Source organism: Plecotus auritus (genome assembly GCF_963455305.1).
Source record: "Plecotus auritus genome assembly, chromosome: 7".
Classification (NCBI taxonomy): domain Eukaryota; kingdom Metazoa; phylum Chordata; class Mammalia; order Chiroptera; family Vespertilionidae; genus Plecotus; species Plecotus auritus.
Genome location: NC_137774.1, coordinates 144,522,829 through 144,542,766, shown reverse-complemented (window position 1 = coordinate 144,542,766; position 19,938 = coordinate 144,522,829). Strand labels below are relative to the sequence as shown.

General features: G+C 34.2%; 2 protein-coding genes across 6 annotated transcripts in view; both read left to right on the top strand.

Moving 5' to 3' along the window:
* Nucleotides 1-19,938, top strand: part of KIF2A (kinesin family member 2A) — a 72,061-nt gene that overhangs the window by 38,975 nt on the left and 13,148 nt on the right. For 2 of the 5 annotated variants that reach the window (XM_080681773.1, XM_080681770.1), the window contains 15 exons: nucleotides 495-614; nucleotides 3,655-3,709; nucleotides 4,939-5,061; nucleotides 5,592-5,692; nucleotides 8,872-8,967; nucleotides 10,376-10,430; nucleotides 10,777-10,939; nucleotides 11,112-11,202; nucleotides 11,333-11,396; nucleotides 11,964-12,055; nucleotides 12,374-12,516; nucleotides 12,833-13,037; nucleotides 14,018-14,128; nucleotides 15,955-16,022; nucleotides 19,306-19,419. In XM_080681773.1, the coding sequence (XP_080537899.1) occupies nucleotides 495-614; nucleotides 3,655-3,709; nucleotides 4,939-5,061; nucleotides 5,592-5,692; nucleotides 8,872-8,967; nucleotides 10,376-10,430; nucleotides 10,777-10,939; nucleotides 11,112-11,202; nucleotides 11,333-11,396; nucleotides 11,964-12,055; nucleotides 12,374-12,516; nucleotides 12,833-13,037; nucleotides 14,018-14,128; nucleotides 15,955-16,022; nucleotides 19,306-19,419 (1,601 nt within the window). The remainder of the gene's footprint in view (nucleotides 1-494; nucleotides 615-3,654; nucleotides 3,710-4,938; nucleotides 5,062-5,591; nucleotides 5,693-8,871; nucleotides 8,968-10,375; nucleotides 10,431-10,776; nucleotides 10,940-11,111; nucleotides 11,203-11,332; nucleotides 11,397-11,963; nucleotides 12,056-12,373; nucleotides 12,517-12,832; nucleotides 13,038-14,017; nucleotides 14,129-15,954; nucleotides 16,023-19,305; nucleotides 19,420-19,938) is intronic. The other 3 variants (XM_080681769.1, XM_080681771.1, XM_080681772.1) reach the window with 3 other exon arrangements.
* Nucleotides 5,896-6,887, top strand: LOC308254604 (ATP synthase-coupling factor 6, mitochondrial-like; the record flags this gene model as incomplete). The annotated part of the gene is made up of 2 exons (XM_080680851.1): nucleotides 5,896-5,899; nucleotides 6,544-6,887. The coding sequence occupies 2 exons, from the start codon at nucleotides 5,896-5,898 to the stop codon at nucleotides 6,885-6,887; spliced, it is 348 nt and encodes a 115-aa protein (XP_080536977.1).

Genomic DNA, 19,938 nt, shown 5'->3' with positions numbered 1-19,938 from the left:
ATATAATTAAGACCACAAAATTCAATCTTAAGAGAGATTCTTGCCCTAGCTGGTGTGCCTCAGTGGTCAGCCTGTACACCAAAAGGTCTTGGATTTGATTCCTGGTCAAGGGCATGAACCTGGGTTGCAGGTTTAATCCCTGGCCCTCATTGAGGTACGCATGGGAGGCAACATGTATCTCTCACATTGATGTTTCTGTCTCACATCATTGTGTCTGTCTCTCACATCAATGTTTCTGTCTCCTTCCCTTCCTCCCTCCCTCCCTTCCACTCTAAAAATCAATGGAAAAAATAGCCTCAGGTTAGGATTAACAAAACAAAAAAAGAGAGAGATTCTTCAAATATATGTGGGTTATAATTTTAGATAATCTAGCTTCTGAAGTAGTACCATTCATTAGGCTAAAATTATTTAACTTTTATTCTTTGTAAGTTTATTTGAAAAATAAGAGCTTAATTGTCAAAATACACTGAAAACATATGTGGTTTTTAAAACAGATTGACTTGGAGAGCATCTTTTCACTTAACCCTGACCTTGTACCTGATGAAGAAATTGAACCCAGTCCAGAAACACCTCCACCTCCAACATCCTCAGCCAAAGTAAACAAAATTGTAAAGGTTAGTGATGAAAATCCAGAGCTGTGTGTGTTATGGTTTGAAACTGGTATGCTGTGGGAGTAGTTTTTAAGTATTTGTTTAAAAAAAAAAAACCTTAATGCTTTCTGCCATTCAAATGCATAACCTATATAATAAATCGGTAATATGCAAATTGACCCTCACGCCATAACGCTGTCACAAAATGGCGATGCGCACAGCGGGGGTGAGGCTGGCAGTCGCTCCGCGCAGCTTCCACCAGGGTTCCTGCGTGCACGCTGCAGGGGCAGGACCCGGCGGCCGCTGTGCACGGCTCAGAGGCGGGGCAGCGAGGCAGCACTCCAGGACTCAGGGCCATTCCACGGCACGCTGGCCATGCGGGGCGGGACTCTGGTACTCGGGGCAGTCCCATGGCGCGGGGGGTGGGGGTTCCCAGGTCTCATGCAATTTCTCACGACAGGTCACTAGTATGTATGTGTGTGTGTGTGTGTGTATATATATATATATATGTATGTATGTATGTATGTATGTAAATACACACACACACACACACACACCCCACATATTTTCAAGGATTGAGGTTGCCTAATTCATGATTACAACAATCCTATATAATAAAGAGGTAATATGCAAATTGACCATCACTCCAACACACAAGATGGCCAGCAGGAGAGGGCAGTTGTGGGCGATCAGGCCAGCAGGGGAGGGCAGTTGGGGGGGGACCAGGCTTGCAGGGGAGGGCAGTTGGAAGCAACCAGGCCTGCAGGGAAGGGCAGTTAGGGGCAACCAGGCCTGCAGGGGAGGGCAGTTGGGAGCAACAAGGCCTGCAGGGGAGGGCAGTTAGGTGCGACCAGGCTAGCAAGGGAGGGCAGTTAGGGGTGACGGGGCTGGCAGGGGAGTGGTTAGGGGGTGATCAGGCTGGCAGGCAGAAGCAATTAGAGGCAGGCAGGCAGGCAGGTGAGTGGTTGGGATCCAGCAGTCCTGGATTGTGAGAGGGATCCCAGATTGGAGAGGGTGCAGCCTGGGCTGAGGGACACCTCCTTCCCCCCTCCCCCCCCCCCCGCACAAATTTCATGCACCAAGCCTCTAGTCATAAAATAGAATCCTTGCCCAGCGGGCATGATTCAGTGGTTGAGCTTTGACTTATGAACCAGGAGGTCACGGTTCAAGTCCAGTCAGTGCATATGCCTGGGTTGCAGGCTTGATCCCCCATTTGGAGTGTGCAGGAAGCAGCTGATCCATGTTTCTTTCTCATCATTGATGTTTCTAGCTTCCTCCCTCTCCTTCCTGCTCTGAAATCAATTTAAAAAAAAAAAAAACTTTTTAAAAAATCCTATAAATTCCTTGCCTGATTAGGGTCTTTCCTAAGACTTACAGCTTCTCAGGAGTTACAGGTCAAAACAAATTGCTTATCAGTATTTGTTGAATGAATAAAAATGACTTTGATAAAGAAAGAAGGACTGTTTTTATTCATAATAAAGTTTCACTCCAGTTGTCTTTATCAGTGAAGATAAACTTTAAAATATGCTATATCCTCTCCAACAGTTTTATCTTTATTAAAAAAAAGTCATGTTGTTTTTATTATTTTAAAAGATAATTCCTTTTCATTGCTATTGAAACTTCTCACTGTTAAAATTTTGGGTCAAAATACAACTCTTTTTCAACCAGGTAATCCTTCAAAGTTGTTGAATCTACAGTTTTTGTGTTCGATTCAACAAGTATTTGTTGATTTTTCTACAGTGTTGATTTTGTCACCTATAAAGATGAATGTGACATGGCTTTAACCCTATTGGAACTTGCTTTCAGGGAAGACATACATAGAAGCTTAACAATTATCAGCAAAACCTTCTTTTTAAACCATGCATATGAACATAAGGCAGATTTTCAGTTCATAGGATTTTAGCATATTGAGAGTCACTGCTTAGGGGTCATTAGTTACCGTTTGTAAACAGACTATTTTTCATATTTGGCTTCACAACCTGAAGGATCTTCATAGTTTACACTTCTGGATATGTCATTAGCAACATTTGCAGTGCCTTAGAATCATCTGGAAATTTTTTTAAATTACTGATTCCTAGGCCTGCTCCAAGAGATTGTTTTATTTTGTCTAAAGAAAGACTCTAGCAATAATACGTTTTTTTAATGTATTTTTATTGATTTCAGGGAGGAAGGGACAGGGGGAGAGAGAGAGAAACATCAATGATGAGAGAATCATTGATCGGCTGCCTCCTGCACGTCCCCTACTGGGGATCAGGCCTGCAATCTGGGCATGTGCCCTTGACCAGAATCGAACCCGGGACCCTTCAATCCACAGGCAGATGCTCTATCCACTGAGCCAAACCAGCCAGGGCACAATAATACCTTTTTAAAAGTACCCATCTGATTTCAATGTACAGTTAGTGCTGAGAACCACTGCATTATTTCACATCTTTTTTTTTTTTTTTTTAGGTAAATAAAATGAAGGTCTTCGTAAATAAATAATAGGACCAAGAAATTGCTTCCCTAATCTATGCAGTCTTTGAAAGTCTATGAAACCTTTTCATATAACTAACTGTTCATCTCAGTATTTTCATCTTTCAGTTTAACAATGGGCTATAAGTTGTCTAAAATTAGTATTTCATTAATTTCCCCTTGGCATCCAAAGATGAAATGTGTTACATAGTTTTGGCAGGATAGCATGATGATTAAAAGTGCACCCTTGAATGAAATTACTTAACTTCTCTTTGCTTCAGTCTCCTTGTCTATGAAACTGGAATAACAATAATAATGAACTCATAGGTTTGTTGTGAAGATTAAGTGAATTTTGTTGTGAAGATTAAGTGAATTAATACATATAAAATCCTTAGAGCAGTACCAGGCTCATAATTTCTGAATATTTTGGGGGCAGAGAATACTCATAAACTTGAATATTAATAGCAGTAATTCATTAGAAGATTATTTGCAGTTTTTCTCCATTTAGTTTTAAATTATTGTATGCCTATTTTTACTTAATTAAACGAAACTGATTATGATATATTGATGAGGAATAAAGAGAGAAAGTTAAATGAACATTTCTCTTTCATAGAATCGACGGACTGTGGCTTCTATTAAGAATGACCCTCCTCCAAGAGATAATAGAGGTAAAGTAAAAAATTACTAATTTTGCCTATTGGCACTGACAAGGTAAATCAAAACTAAATATTACCCTTGAAGCATTGTTCTCAGTCTGCTGAGATTCTCCTCCCAGGGATGTCCTGTTTTGGCTCAAATAAATTCTAATAAAAATGTTCTTTAAAAAAGGCAAATATTACTCTTGACTTTATTATTTATTTAAACTTTACATGGCTAATTTTAAGATTGTATCTTCTTGATTTCCTAATATAATATTGATAATATAAAAATTATTTATAAATTTACAAAACTCCATGATATATGCAATATTTGATTCATCTCATTTGCCCAATAGTTTTTCAGATTTGAATAGTGTTGTGACAAAGAAGGGAATGGGGAAGTAGTCTGTTGATTAATTTCACAAAATTTTGACATTTTATATAATTTTTTGGCTAACAGGTTTCCAAAAGGGGTCATGGGTATCTTTGGAGTCAGCTTAATAAAAAAGTTGAACAGGTATAAATTTCAGTTAATGGCAGGTCTTTCATATATTTTCAGCCAGGAAATGTAAAGCATAGTTAATTTCTTGTTTACTATTCAGCAGTTCAGAATGGTACTTTCTAATAGTGATGTTTCTCTATATGGATGGATGAGGAAGGATGGGCATAGGTATTAGAGGAGAGATCAGAAGTAGAGGTAAAGTTCTGTACTATGCAGTTGTGAAAATTTATATATCATTGTAAAATGTGACATTTATATTTAATTAATACTGCCTTTTTCCACATTTATAACATTCACAGTAGGAAACTCTCTGCTTAAGGTTTGTATATTTGAGGAGCAAATAATTGGATTTATAGGAAGGGTTAAAGGACTTAAGTTTTTACTTTCCATAGTTCTGAAGTATTCAAAATGAGAATGCATTTAAAATTTATATTTTGTACACTTACATTTTTAAATGATTATTAAAAATTAAGCTTGGCTTTGGTTTTTATATAAATTATTCAGATTGAGTTTTATAGTTAAAACTACATTGGTGGCACCTAAGCCTGCACATATTATGCCAAAAACCTCTTAGCTTATCAGTTTATTAAATAGAATTATTATGTTTTCTGTTAATGTGCACATAAGTAGAAAAACTGACAATTTGCTAATGCATCTTTTAAGTTATCAGTTCTTTTCAGTTACCTCTGTTCCTTTAACCAAGGTTCACCTTTATTAATTTTCTGTTCTGAATTTAAAATTTTTGTTCTACTTACAGTGGTTGGTTCTGCACGTGCACGGCCTAGTCAGCTTCCCGAACAGTCTTCTTCTGCACAACAGAATGGTAGTGTTTCAGATATATCTCCAGTTCAAGCTGCAAAAAAGGAATTTGGACCTCCTTGTATGTAAATCATGTATCAAGGATTCAGTCATTTTAGGCATACATGTATTCTCTCTTGGTCATCTTTATATATCCCCAAATGGTAAACGGTCTAATTGCAAACTTGATTGCAGATTTCATTTTACCACTGTGGAAAAATTTTTTTTCTAGTGAGTTTAGTCTATTAATTGGGTTTTTAATATATATATTTTGGAGTAAACAATTCTTATTACTATAAAATTGTAAGTATTTCAGTTGCTTTGAATTTAAAATTCTGGACAGATGATAATTTGACATCTGTGATTCTAAACCAAGAGATGACATGTATCAATATGTTAGAGTCATTTTTCTTGACTCTTATTTGTATATTGTCCTGTTCCTAGTTTTGTTAAAGCAGCTCATTAACTAAAGTTCATGTAGTTGTTATAGGCATGCTTTGTCACTGTGTACTTTATTTTAGTTATGTGATTTAATTACACATAAAATTTTGTGTATAAGTACAATACTCTAAAAAGAAATCTGTACTTCTACAGCTCATCTTTTTCTTTCAGCACGTAGAAAATCTAATTGTGTTAAAGAAGTAGAAAAATTACAAGAAAAACGAGAGAAAAGGAGACTACAACAGCAAGAACTTAGAGAAAAAAGAGCTCAGGTTTGTAACAGAAACATATTTTGTATATGTACCAACTGAAGGTCAGACTGTCAGTGAAAGTGAGGGACTTAGGAAAAAGTAGTTGAGGCGTTCATTTAAAGACTTCAATATAGTCCTTTAATTGATATTGAGGAATAATATAAACTCTCGTGAAAATAAGTTATAACAGATTTACTACATGTGCTTTTCATGTTTTAGTGGGTATGTGTTAGTCCTAAAGTTTGTTCCATTTTTACTAAGACATCGTATTACAGAATTCTAATATAAGAATAATAGGATTTTGACTTTTTAAAAATATCTAAAACTACATTTAGAAGAAAGAACATTCAGTTAAAGCACATGATTACATTATAAATTTTAATATTTTCCCATGGGCAATAATAAGGTCAACATAATACACTGAAAGTGGGGAAATTTCTTGTGTTTTGATTTATACTAGATCTCTCATATCTTGTGTTTCCTTTAGATGGTAGCAAAACTTTATAAGCATTGGAAAAATTGCATAGAAAATTGGTCTTTTATCTCTTTACAAGTCTGCTCACATTAAAAATTCTGTTATTATACATAAAATTCCTCCCTTGTGCTTATATGATATACTCAGAACTTGTTTCCTGTAATAAAACATCAGGATTTTTTAAATTTTTTATTTAGGAGTATTCTCAAGTGCTCTTAAGGTCATTTGAAAACAATTTTTACTCATAAAGATGTTGTGTTTGGGAATTGTAGAACCAGCATACTATTCACCCTGAGTAAATCAGCTTCTATCTGAAGGTGATCTGAGAATGACCAGTTGGGTTTTGAAATAAATAATACACAAAAGAACTAGATCTGGGCGGCAGCTCGGGACTGAGTGCAAGTAACAGTCACAGCGATTCTTCAGAGGCTCTTCAGGTTCTCTTCTGTCATTTGGTCTGCAATCTCAGTCCATTTGAGGAGGAATATTGGTGTCACAGCAGTGGCATTTAATAAGGAACTTGATCCTGTACAGAAACTCTTTGTGGACAAGATTAGAGAATACAAAACTAAGCGACAGTCATCTGGAGGGCCTGTTGATGCTGGTCCAGAGTATCAGCAAGACATGGAGAGGGAGCTTTTTAAGCTTAAGCAAATGTATGGTAAGGTAGACATGAATACGTTCCCAGACTTCAAATTTGAAGATCCCAAATTTGAAGTCCTAGAAAAACCCCAGTACTGAAGAAATGTAAAATTTATCTGGTCATGTGTCCTAGATAAGTTGTACAACTGATCAAAAGTATCAGAAGAAACGCATTTCAACAACTGTCAAATGTTCTTTCACTCTGATTCCAAAGAAATTATTTGGTGATTTTGAAAAAAAAGAGCTAGATGTACTGATACTTAGCACAGATGCCACCTGGTGTCTCCTGTGGGTACTTCATAATATTTTCACATAGCTTTGTGGTATCTTAATTTGCACTTTACATGGTACTTCTCAATTGACATAGCTGGTTAATATTATTTCCTAGGAGTAAGTTTCATTTACAGTTTTTAAGTTTAATTATATTCCAAGCAAATCTGCATATGGTATATTAAAAAAATATGATTTCTTGAGAATGTTCAATAATTTATTACTCATGGCTGGGAGAGGCTATTAACTATTGCTATTTACTATATGTTATTCTGGATTTCCTCAGTTTTGAAGCAAAAATGTAATTTGCAGTTGTTAACTTTTTCTCCAGGGCTGAGTAACCAAAGAAAGAGAGACTGCCAACTCCATCATTTTATAGTTTATTGCCTGGTCATGTGGCTCAGTGGTTGAGTGTCAACCTATGAACCAGGAGGTCATGGTTCGATTCCCAGTCAGTGCACATGTCGGGGTTGCAGGCTCAATCCCTCATGTGGGGCGTGCAGGAGGCAGCCAATCAATGATTTTCCCTCCTCACTGATGTTTCTCTCTCTCTCTCCCTCTCCCTTCCTCTCTGAAATTAGTGAAAATACATACTTTTTTGAAAAAGCCTAATTATTAAGGTAACTTACATGTGAGGTGGCCTTGGGTCGGTGGCAAGAAGACATGGATATCCATCATGTGGCAGGTGCTAAGGAGTTATATAGGACAGGGCAGGATGGATAGGGGTTCTGGGGTGTAACTTGCCCCAGTTGAGTGGAAAATGCCTTACATACTTGCCCAGGGCAGCGTGCCTGGGGCATAGGGGGCGAGTCAGTTTCTGAGGGAATTTAAGGGAAGCATCAGTCTTCTGGCCCATGTCTAGCAGGATCCATTTGGATCTAGCAGGAGGGACAGCAGCAGTCAGGCAGGGTCAGGAAGTGGTCATGTCATAGAACAGTCTCTCCTCCATAGCAGTCAGTATCCAATAATTTGAATATCAAAAGATTTTTAAAATTACCTTGGTTTTTGATTTTTTAAAATTCTATGTCTTATTGATTTGGAACTGTTTTACCATGCCTTAGTTTTTTGGGGTTTTTTTGTGTTTTTTTTTTTAAATATATTTTATTGATTTTTTTTACAGAGAGGAAGGAAGAGGGATAGAGAGTTAGAAACATCGATGAGAGAGAAACATCGATCAGCTGCCTCTTGCACACCTCCTACTGGGGATGTGCACGCAACCAAGATACATTCCCTTGACCAGAATCAAACCTGGGACCTTTCAGTCCGCAGGCTGACACTCTATCCACTGAGCCAAACCGGTTTTGGCACCATGCCTTAGTTTTGTTTTTTTTAAAGAGAGCCAGCAAAAATAGAAAATTGAACTTAAATGAATCCATGTTTCTGTTTTGCTGAATCACTAAATTAAGACTGGGAAGAAGAATCCGATTAAATAAATATTTCTAGAATTTTAGCTTTTCTAGAGATGAGTACTATTTCTCTTTTGCTCCATTTTCTAGGATAATTAAGGTATATGTATAGCAGATGAATTTTTGAATTATGTCAAGGGTGATTTTAATAATGAATGTTTGGTTTAGAATTAACAATGTGTGTAGACCTACAAAATTGTATTTTTAATTGAAAAGTGATTCTTGAGCATATGACTAGTCATAACTGAAACTAAATTATATCATGTCTTCAGTTTGAGTCTGAGCTGAGCTAGGGCAAATGAAATAATCTATTAGTTTAATTTTAATTTTCAAACTATAGCACCAAGGCAACAAATGCTATATTACTATAATTATAATAAATGATGATTCTCTTTATCTTCTTGTAGGATGTTGATGCTACAAACCCAAATTATGAAATTATGTGTATGATCAGAGATTTTAGAGGAAGTTTGGATTATAGACCATTAACAACAGCAGATCCTGTAAGATTTTTTTTTTGTAAATCATTGCTCTGGAACTCTACTGAAATAAAAACATGTTTGATACCAACTAAATTAATATTGTACTTACTAGATAAATTTTCCTTTCTTATATGCCCATTTCCTACATTTTAAGAAAAATCAAGAAATCATCCACATTTATGCCTCTCTTTCATAATTGATTACATCAGACATGCTTCCCACAGAGATGTCTGTTTCAAAGCAAAGGCTTCAGTGTCTTTGGTAGGACAGAACAACAATTAAAGGAGTTATGTCTGAACACCCAATTTCCTTTATTTCCTCTTTGGCTTGTGCTATAGATCCCACTGTCCAATTTATTTTAATGTTATTTTGACTTTATAAGTGATGGTTGTTGAGAACTGCAATAGACCAGAAATTTAGTGCTTAAAAAGTGTTCTGTCTTATTACTCAATTCATTTCCTATCGAAGAATGAGAATTTATTGGACAGGGAATGTTTTTATAATTGGTGATTATGAAAAATAATCCATCTGACCTAGCATATACAGAATGTAGTATTGGGTACACAAAACACATTGGTGTTCAGGAGGTGTATTATTTTGGATTTAATAGTTGTTCATAACATTTTTATCCCATATATTTGGGTACCTCTCCATGTGGGGACCCCTCCTTGCTACCCTTACCTTTGTGTAACTTACTGTTTCTGAGCTCATACTTTAGGAAAGGGATTAGCAAAAAATTATTCTGAAAAGGGCCTGATGGCAAATATTTTTGACTTTATGAACCATATGATATGGTATTTGTCACAACTACTCAATTCTGCTTTTGTAGTACGAAAGCAGCCATAGACAACACATAAATGAATGGGTCTGACTGTTCTAGTAAAACATTACAAAAGGAGGTAGTGGGCTGGGTTAATCCTGCAGGCCATACTTTGCTAATCCCTACATTATATTAATTATTTTTAAAAGGCAAGTATTAGGAACATAAATTTTATGAAAAATATTTATGTGTAAGAATTGGCATATTCTAATTATTTTGCTCAATCTCCTGGGTATCATGTTTCTTGTCTATATAGATATCTTTGCCAACAAGTTTCCCTATAATCTACCTGAAAATACACCACTTGCTTTTGTTTTATACGGCACATCTTCAAGTTAATAAGGCAACTTTTTAACATGAACTTAATGCTCTAAGAATATTAGTGCCTTCTACAAGGTTATTTCTTAATGGTTTACCAAACAATAAAATAAATAAGGGAGTCTCTATTAAAATGTTTGCAAGTTAATTTGTGTGTGTGTGTGTGTTTTTAGGCTTACTTATCCTATTTATGCCATATATAAATTTCCAAAATCTCTGAAGGAAATGTTGTATAATTGACTTTCATTGTTTTACATACCACTGATAATCACTGAAATATATTTTTTCTAGATTGATGAACATAGGATATGTGTGTGTGTAAGGAAACGACCACTCAATAAAAAAGGTACGATGTTTATTGAGTTGTAATAAAGGTTGATTTTATCCTGTTTGTAAGAGCAGAAAATCAAATTGGTTGGGGACAGTTCAGTGTAAATTATTTCATTTGTATATAACCTTTCTGCAGGTTTCTATGGTTAATCTATTGATTTGTTACTATTGTATGAAATGTTGCCATTTCTGGTTCTTGCTTCACAGAAATCTTGATTTTTTTCACTTTGTTATTGAAATATTCTGTCTTATTGAATGGAATATTTATGGGATATTTATATTTGAAGAACTCATTACTTTTTTGTACATTAATTAAAAATCTGTAAAAGTTTCTGGGCATTGATTTTCATTTGTTCTTTTAGAAACTCAAATGAAAGATCTTGATGTAATCACAATCCCTAGTAAAGATGTTGTGATGGTACATGAACCAAAACAAAAGGTAGATTTAACACGGTACCTAGAAAACCAAACATTTCGTTTTGATTATGCCTTTGATGACTCAGCTCCTAATGAAATGGTTTACAGGTAGGTAAATTTGTTTTAAATTAGAATTTTGTTCTCACATCATGTGCTTATTATTATCCTGAAACATACTGATCTTGGCATATCTCTCCAGTGGTGTTATATTACTTTTATGTCTTCTTTGCTTAATTTAAATATTGAATGCACATTCTGACTGGTGCATATTATTTTTAAGGTTTACAGCTAGACCACTAGTGGAAACTATATTCGAAAGGGGAATGGCAACATGCTTTGCTTATGGGCAGACTGGAAGCGGAAAAACTCATGTAAGTTATTATAATTACATCCTGGTATGAAGCTAGTTTATTTTTCTTATAGTTTAATTCTTAGACCTAAATTCTTAAGATTTATTCTTGAATAATGTCTGTTATTCTTTACTGTCTTTTTAACATATAGACTATGGGAGGTGACTTTTCAGGAAAAAACCAAGATTGTTCTAAAGGAATTTATGCATTAGCAGGTAACTATGTTTTGTGGGGTTTTTTGTTTGTTTGTTTTTGCATGTCATTTGTAATATTCTTCTTTAATATATTTAGGTGGCTTGAAATAAGACTTGGACATATTGTCCAGGAATTAAAGGGTAACTATAATACTATATATACTGTGTATTATGTCAATTTTATGTTATCAGACTACTTGAAAGAACTGTGCATTTGGGGCAGAAATCTTGATTATATTTATGTCATTATAATCTGTCACATTGTTGGAGCTTACTATTGGTTGTTGAATAATGATTTGTGAAAAGATTCCATTTGGTATGGTTATGAGAACAACCTTATAAGGATAGATAGCGTCCTTTTATTAAATAATGAAGGAGCGTGGCATCTAAACCTTAAGTCTAAAAATAAAACAATTACAACTATCTTTTGTAATAACATTGATGTTTACTTTAGTCTTCATTTGCATTATTGATGTTATTATTGTAAGTAAAGATTAACTGATACCTCTAAAAATAGAAAATTTGAAATGCTTTTAAAAAATATTTGTTGCATCTTAACAAATTTTCTCCATATGAAATTTTTAATAGCTCGCGATGTCTTTTTAATGCTAAAGAAGCCAAACTATAAGAAGTTAGAACTTCAAGTTTATGCAACCTTTTTTGAAATTTATAGTGGAAAGGTAAGTGGAAACTTACATTTTGATTAAATTATGCATAACATAAAATTTATTATTTTAACCATTTTTAAGTATACAAATTCAATGGCATGTACATTTTACATTGTTGTGCATCCATTGCCACCACATCACTTTTATATGTATTTGGATTGGAATATTATGTTAGAATTTTGTTGAGATTTCTTTTAATTCCCTTTGAAACTTTTCAACTCAAATATTGAGCATTTTATTTTCTGAAATGGTTCTCAGACTTTGAATGACTAATTTTTATAGAACTGATTCTTTATTCTTTAGTTTTCAATTTGAAAATATTTTTTGTAGGTTTTCGACTTGCTAAACAGGAAAACAAAATTAAGAGTGCTAGAAGATGGAAAACAGCAGGTTCAGGTGGTAGGATTACAGGAACGGGAGGTCAAATGTGTTGAAGATGTACTGAAACTCATTGACATAGGTAACAGTTGCAGGTAAATCTTATTTTAATTAAGAAAGGGAAAGTTTTATGTAATTTGGTTATAACAAAAACAAGACAAGGATATTATTCAATGCATCTTAGAAGTAAAAATCATTATTCATAAAAACTTTTGTTGTTACATGTAACTGAGTGATGTCTATTCTATAGATAACATACTAGAAGTGTGCCAGATTAAATTGTTAACTCACAATGTCTCCTTTGTAATAAATGATGAAAACTGGATAGTTGTTTTTTTTTTAAATGAAAATACTGTGGTTTGAACATAAATTAAAGTATTTATGTATCAAATGTCCTCAATCACATTGTAGAACATCTGGGCAAACATCTGCAAATGCACATTCATCTCGGAGCCATGCAGTGTTTCAGATTATACTTAGAAGGAAAGGAAAACTACATGGCAAATTTTCTCTCATCGATTTGGCTGGAAATGAAAGAGGAGCTGATACTTCCAGTGCAGATAGGCAAACTAGGCTTGAAGGTGCTGAAATTAATAAAAGCCTTTTAGCACTCAAGGTAAATAAAATGTATTTAATTGTGAAAAGTCTTTTACTTTTATTTACTCAGCTACAAAACAATAGTACTTGTTTTGTCTAGTAATAAGTAGGAGAGGTCATAAAAATTTTGGTTTTTATATTTGCAGATACAGATTTATATTGTACCCAGAAATTTTCTTTACACCCATTATTAATTATTATTAGGATGGATAAAAATCTGTTGTTGGCTGGCCAATTCCAAGGCTTTTTGGAGAGATTCCAAAAGGCCCTAATCAGTCATATTTTCGTGGAATTGGGCAAAGGACCCACAAAACTGAATGAAGAAATAGTTTCTCAGAAAAATGTGGAATTGCTTTCCAAAAGTTAGGCCGGTATTATAGCTCTTTCTTGACTTGAAAAGCAAAGATCAGCAAAACTACAAGAAAGCATTCTGTGTTTTTTCTCTTGTAGTATCACTTTAGAAGTTTCTTTTTATAGTTAATGTTACTTCTTGTCACTTCTTAAACACTAGTCATAGTCTCCAGAAGAACTTTTTGAAATAACAGTCCATTGGGGTTTTTTTTTGTTTGTTTGTTTGTTTTTAATATATTTTATTGATTTTTTTACAGAGCGGAAGGGAGAGGAGGGATAGAGAGTTAGAAACATCGATGAGAGAGAAACATCGATCAGCTGCCTCTTGCACGCCCCCTACTGGGGATGTGCCCGCAACCAAGGTACATGCCCTTGACCGGAATCGAACCTTGGGACCCTTGAGTCCGCAGGCCGACGCTCTATCCACTGAGCCAAACCGGTTTTGGCAATTGGGGTTTTTTTTAATTTCATTTTCTTGAATTAGGATTTATGGCAACATCTTTACTATGCTGCAAACCTGTTAGTAGCATTTTTAAAGCTGATCAGGTCTTAAATATTAGAATTATAGTAAGAGAACTTTTAAATGTGTTAAGGTAAATACTCTTTATAAGAAACCTAATCTCTGAAGCTTGCTTTCTTAATTTTCAGGAGTGCATCAGAGCCTTAGGTAGAAATAAACCTCATACTCCTTTCCGAGCAAGTAAACTCACTCAGGTGTTAAGAGATTCATTCATAGGTGAAAACTCTCGTACCTGCATGGTAAGTTTATGGGTTTATTTTGATTATTTCTTTTTGTTCGTTCCTTTGTTTGTTTTTGTTCTATTTTATTTTTGTTAATCCTCGCTTGAGGATATTTTTTCCATTGATTTTTAGAGAGAATAGAATGGAGGGAAGAGGGTGTAGGTGGGAGGCAGGAAGGAAAAGAGAGAAATATTGATGTGAGCGAGACATATCATTGGTTGTTTGCCTCACATGCCCTGACCAGGGCCGGGGATTTAACCTGCATCTCAGGTACCTGTGCCCTTGACCAGGAATCAAACCCACAGGCCGATTCTCTAACCAACTAGCGGCCAGGGCTATTTCTTTTATTTTAATATCAAATGAACAATTTTATAATATCTGTGGGAAAACTATAATATACATTAATGACAATCATTTAAACCCTTCTATTGTGAGAGAGATAGGATACTTAAGTTGTGGTCCCTGACAGGCTGATAGAGAGGATTATAGTGCAGTTATAATGCTTTCTGCAATTCCAATATCTGAGTCTTCTTGAAGTTGGTCTCCAGTGAGTTCTATTTTCCTTGAGTATGGGTTACATTTTTTATTCATATTCTAGTAATTTTAGATTATGTAATTTTTATTATGGATGAATATCTTATAGACACTCTGGATTCTGTTATACTCTTCTAAAATTTATTGATTTTTTGTTGTTGTTGTGTAGCAGGAAATTAACTTAGCTGAACTTACTCTAAACTCTTATCTCCCCTGCTGTGGGCAGCAACTGAAATTAAAATCTGTTTACCTCTTTTAGACTCAACTGTGTGGTTGGAGTCAGCATTGTGCACACCTAGCTTAGGAGTCAGCCAGAGATCTTAAATTTTGGTTATAAATAAGCTTTCCAAAGTGACTGGGCAGCTTATATGCATAATTAGAGTTTCTCCCTCTGTAGTTGTCTCTTCTGGGACAAGTTTCACCTTCCAGCAGCTATGATCCCCACCTCCTAACTTTTGTTTTTTAGTTTCTTAACTCTTAGTTTAGTTAAACTAAAGTTAGTTAGTGAAACCCTTAAGTTTCTAATGAAGTTTTACTTGTCCTGTGTGACAGCAGCAGGGCTGGTCCTTAGGCAATAAAGCTATTAAAGAGGGGAGGTGGGGAAGTCATTCAATGTTATTCCCTTCTTCTAGGTGTTGACCTCCATTTTCTACCTGATTTTGATCACTTTCTGGTACATTCAGAGACCTGTTTATATTTTTGAAGTTTATAATTATTATCAGATTGTGGGCATAAGATAGCAAGTAATCTTGGAGTTCACATATTATTAATACATACATAGAGGGTGAGGCAAATGTAAGTTTACAGTTAGTATGAAAAATATTGCAATCTTATATAATAAAAGGCTAATATGCAAATTGATTGATCGCTATGACGCGCACTGGCCACCAGGGAGCAGACGCTCAATGCAGGAGCTTCCTCCTGGTGGTCAGTGCGTTCCCACAGAGGGAGCACCGCTCAGCCAGAAGCCAGGCTCATGGCTGGTGAGCACAGTGGCGGTGGCAGGAGCCTCTCCCACCTCCGCAATAATGCTAAGGATGTCCAACTGCCAGCTTAGGCCAGCTCCCTATGGGCCTCCTGCGAGAGGGCACAGGTCTGGCTGAGGGACCGACACACCACCACCACCACCACCACCACCCCTCGAGTGCATGAATTTTGTGCACCGGGCCTCTAGTAATAAATAATAGTACAAGAATAAACTGTTTCATATACTCACAACTGTAAACCTATGTTTGCCCCACCCTGTATATTAGTATCACTGTCTTCATCATTTATAACATCTTATTTACCTTTGCATTTTCCCCCCATAGATTGCCACAATCTCTCCAGGAATGGCATCCTGTGAAAATACTCTTAATACATTAAGATATGCAAATAGGTATGAGAAATGGTTATCCATTTTGAAATATGAGGGAAATAGAGCAGCATATGATTTGACTTAATATCTGATAGTGTAAAGCTTATTACATTTTTCTCAATTTTCAAAAAAATTTTTTGCATGATACTTAGAATAATTTTGTCAAGTTATCAAAATAATTGGAAATATGCTGTGTAATTTGGGGAGAGATTTATATTTTTAGTAGAATTAGTCTCTCTATCCTAGAACACAATCATGTTTTTTCAGTTAACCAAGTTAGATTTCATAATATTTTTCTACATTTGAATCATGCAAATAATTTCTAGTGTGTTAAAACTCTATCAGGGGCCCAATATGTATTTCATAAATTGTTTTGCTATATGCTGAAAATTAATTCTGATAATATTAAATGTTATATGTACATGGGGAATATAGAGTTTAAAGTAAGTAGTGATAGCACAGTTCTTTCTGGTGTCTTATATGGGTTACATTTTATTAATGTCAGTAGTGTTACAAACTTTAGGTAACGATATTTACAGATGAAAGAACAAAAAAGCATTATAGACTACTAAATTACTATTTCTTACAGTCATGAAATGCCCTTGGAATTTTGGATTATGATGGGCATATTTATATTTGTTCCATAGATTATTCCCATTGCACTTGTTCTGAATGAGTATAGTTTTAAATTTTTATTATCACATACTGCATTTGTGATTTTAACCTAGAGATAAAATTCCTCAGTATCCCATTTCTAGTGTTAAGGTTCTTTTAATTTTGCTGAATACAAATTTTATTTTTAATCCTTTATTAAACTGTGAAATACATATGCATACAAGAAAGTGCCCAAAACATAAGAGAATAATTTAGTAAGTACTTATAAAATGAAATTCCTGTCATTAAACTGGGAAAGAAAACATTTCCTGCCCCCTGGAAAGTTCCCCATGTGTCCCTTACTGATCACAAATCCTAAATAACACGCCCAAATTCATTAATGTCTACCCCAAGGCAGCAATTGATTGCTCTGGCTTCTATGGAACATTTTTCTTGTTTTATTTTTTTCTCTCTTTTTTAAAAATAGCTTTACTTCCTATGAATTTATCCATGAACAACATAGGTAGATGTGTTTGAACTTTACATAAATGATATCGTACGTACCCTTTGTTCTTTTGTATCTTGCTTTTGCTTCAGCTGAAGAAATGTTTTTAAATCTTAGTAAAAACTTGAGAAAGTATAAACCTATTGACCTTTTGTAAAAAGATATTAACACATTGCGGACCAGTAGTTTTATTGCTAGCTTTACCCAGTGGCCAGATAAGTTTCTGTTGAACGAGTACAAAAAACATTTTACATAAATGTTAAAGGCATGCTTTAAAATTAAATAACCCATTGCATTTTGAAGTTGTTTCTTATATGTTCTTACAAGCTAATATCTTTTTAAAATATGATACTTTTAAAACACTGTGTAATATGAAGTGAGAATTCTCGTGATCTGTCCACAATGTGTTAAGATAGAATAGCTTCTTAAATATATAACTTTATTTCTAAATTTATTTCCTTTTTAAACTTTGAATTATGAGCTTCTAGCTGTAAACTTTATAAGTCTTCTATTTGATCCTTATAATAAATATTCTTGGTATTATGGGGTTTCAGTCATTAATTTAAAATGCCTCTTTCAAAATTTTGTATGGGAGAGATGAGGAACGACTTAGTCTAGTAGAATATTACCATGTTGTAGAATTAAAACAAATAAAAACCCTCCTTGTGTTCAGGCTTCTGGCTGTAAAAGAATCCCCCTAATGTGAAAATGCCCTGTCTGGCCATTGCTCTAGTGTGTTTGGGTTCAAGTAAAATGTTTTAATTTATTATCATGTAATGTAGTTCATTTGCAACATGACTAACCAGCTGAGACAAATAATTCTGCCTCTTATTTCCAAATCTCTGGGAATAAAGAATTTTCAGCCTCCCTTGATAGTGCTCATTGGAGAGATATAAATAATTGCTTCATGTAATAGAGTTTAGGTTGAGCAAGAGGAAAAGTGTGTGTTTAGGGTATCTAAATTAGGAGATTCTTAAGAGAATAAGAAATGGGGTTGGGAGTAAAAAGAGTCAAGTAGTATTAGAAATCTAGATTTGTCAGCAGGTATAGTAAATAAGCTTTCCAAAGTGACTATAAAGCATAAAAGGCAGATGAATCCAGTATTGAATCTTTGTATAGACATTACCGATAGAGCAAAGAATGATTGTAGCTAGAAATGTATTAGTTAGATATACATTAAATTATTAGTTTGATGTGAATTACTACTTTTGACCTATAAAAACAGTAACTTCAACTGTTTTAGTTCAACCTAAGAGAAATAATGAGAGAAACAGAATATGGTTAGTATATGAAATGTTTAATATAAGACTTATAGTAAAAGCTAAGTTTGAACCTCAGTTATGCCTATTCTCATTGAATGACGTTAGGTAAGATACTTTATTGTTCTGAGCCATTTGTTATCTGTAAAATGGTGATAATAAGACTATCTTAAGTATTAAATAATATAATGCCTATAAATTACTAATAATACCTAATATATAGGAAGTATTTAATAAATATTACCTACTACTATGAAATGGGATTGACTGAAAAAGAACATAAGGAATCACAAAAATTGTGTCAGAAAAACCTCAATTTTGTTAAATATAACCTAGAGACATTAGCAAAAGCAATTTAAATTCTATTACTAAAGGCTTTTCTCAACCATTGTCCTTCATCTGAATCACCAAACAAAATTATTTGAGTGACTGTTTTCTCAATTTGTACCAAGGATGCTTTATAGCTGATACCATTCAATAGGCATAGGAAAAAGTAGTTAATTTGTTACAAACAATGGATGTCATTAGGACTTAATTGTCTTGTGTTTAGTTTGAAAAGACTGCAAGAATGTTGAGGCCTCATTAATGCTATTAAACAGAATATTCATGGTATTGATTACACAAGGAAATTAGATTGAGTAACCATGTAGTTAAATAAGGGACATTTCAGATTTATTGAGGGTATAGTTAAACTTCTAGAAAGGGTCATGAGAAAAGAGGGAAATACACCAGAAAGGAAGGACTATGTTATAGGAAATCTTAGGACAGAGGGGTTTTTTAATCTTAAAATGGATTATTTTTTAAATATTCTAATACATTAAGTCATAACAATGTTGATATCTTTTGCTAAACAAATTAAACTGAATACTAAATGAAAGTTTGAAATATGCATTGCTGTCTTTACAAGAGCATTTTATTTTAATCTGTTGCTCTTTTGGTGCTGCAGAGTAAAGGAGTTTGGAATTAGTCCATCAGACATTCCCTTCTCACAGGGTAGTGGCAATCGCCCTGATCTCTCTCCTTCTTATGAGTATGACGACTTTTCTCCTTCAATTACCAGGTCTAGTTCATTCTATATATAAGATATTTATTTTAATAGTTTATTTTGAATTGTGCTGTGTATAAATATTTCATTTACATTTCTTTTGTCCTGAGCCATTTTATTTTTCATTTTCATTTTGTTTGGCAGGTTGTGGTTGTACTGCATGATCTTTATTTCTATGTACTTTATTAATTTATTTGCTTTAAAATGTTGATTTAGAATTCAGGCTTCTTATTTTGCCTCATATTTTTAAGGATTATGTCATCTTTGCATATTTACCATTAAAAATGAACTGTCTTGTTTAAAATGAAAAGTTTACCTTCATTCTGTATGCTATTGTAAATTTCCTTATATGCAAGGAAATAACAAGGGTCCTCGACTTAGAAAGTATACGTAAGTCTGTAAATTTAAGTATAATGGGTAAACATTTTTAAAATGATGGAACTAATTTACATTTTATAGAATACAGTAGAATAAGGTTATTTCACATGTAGCTATTTAAATTGGGCATTAGAACTACCAAAAATCTGTAACATG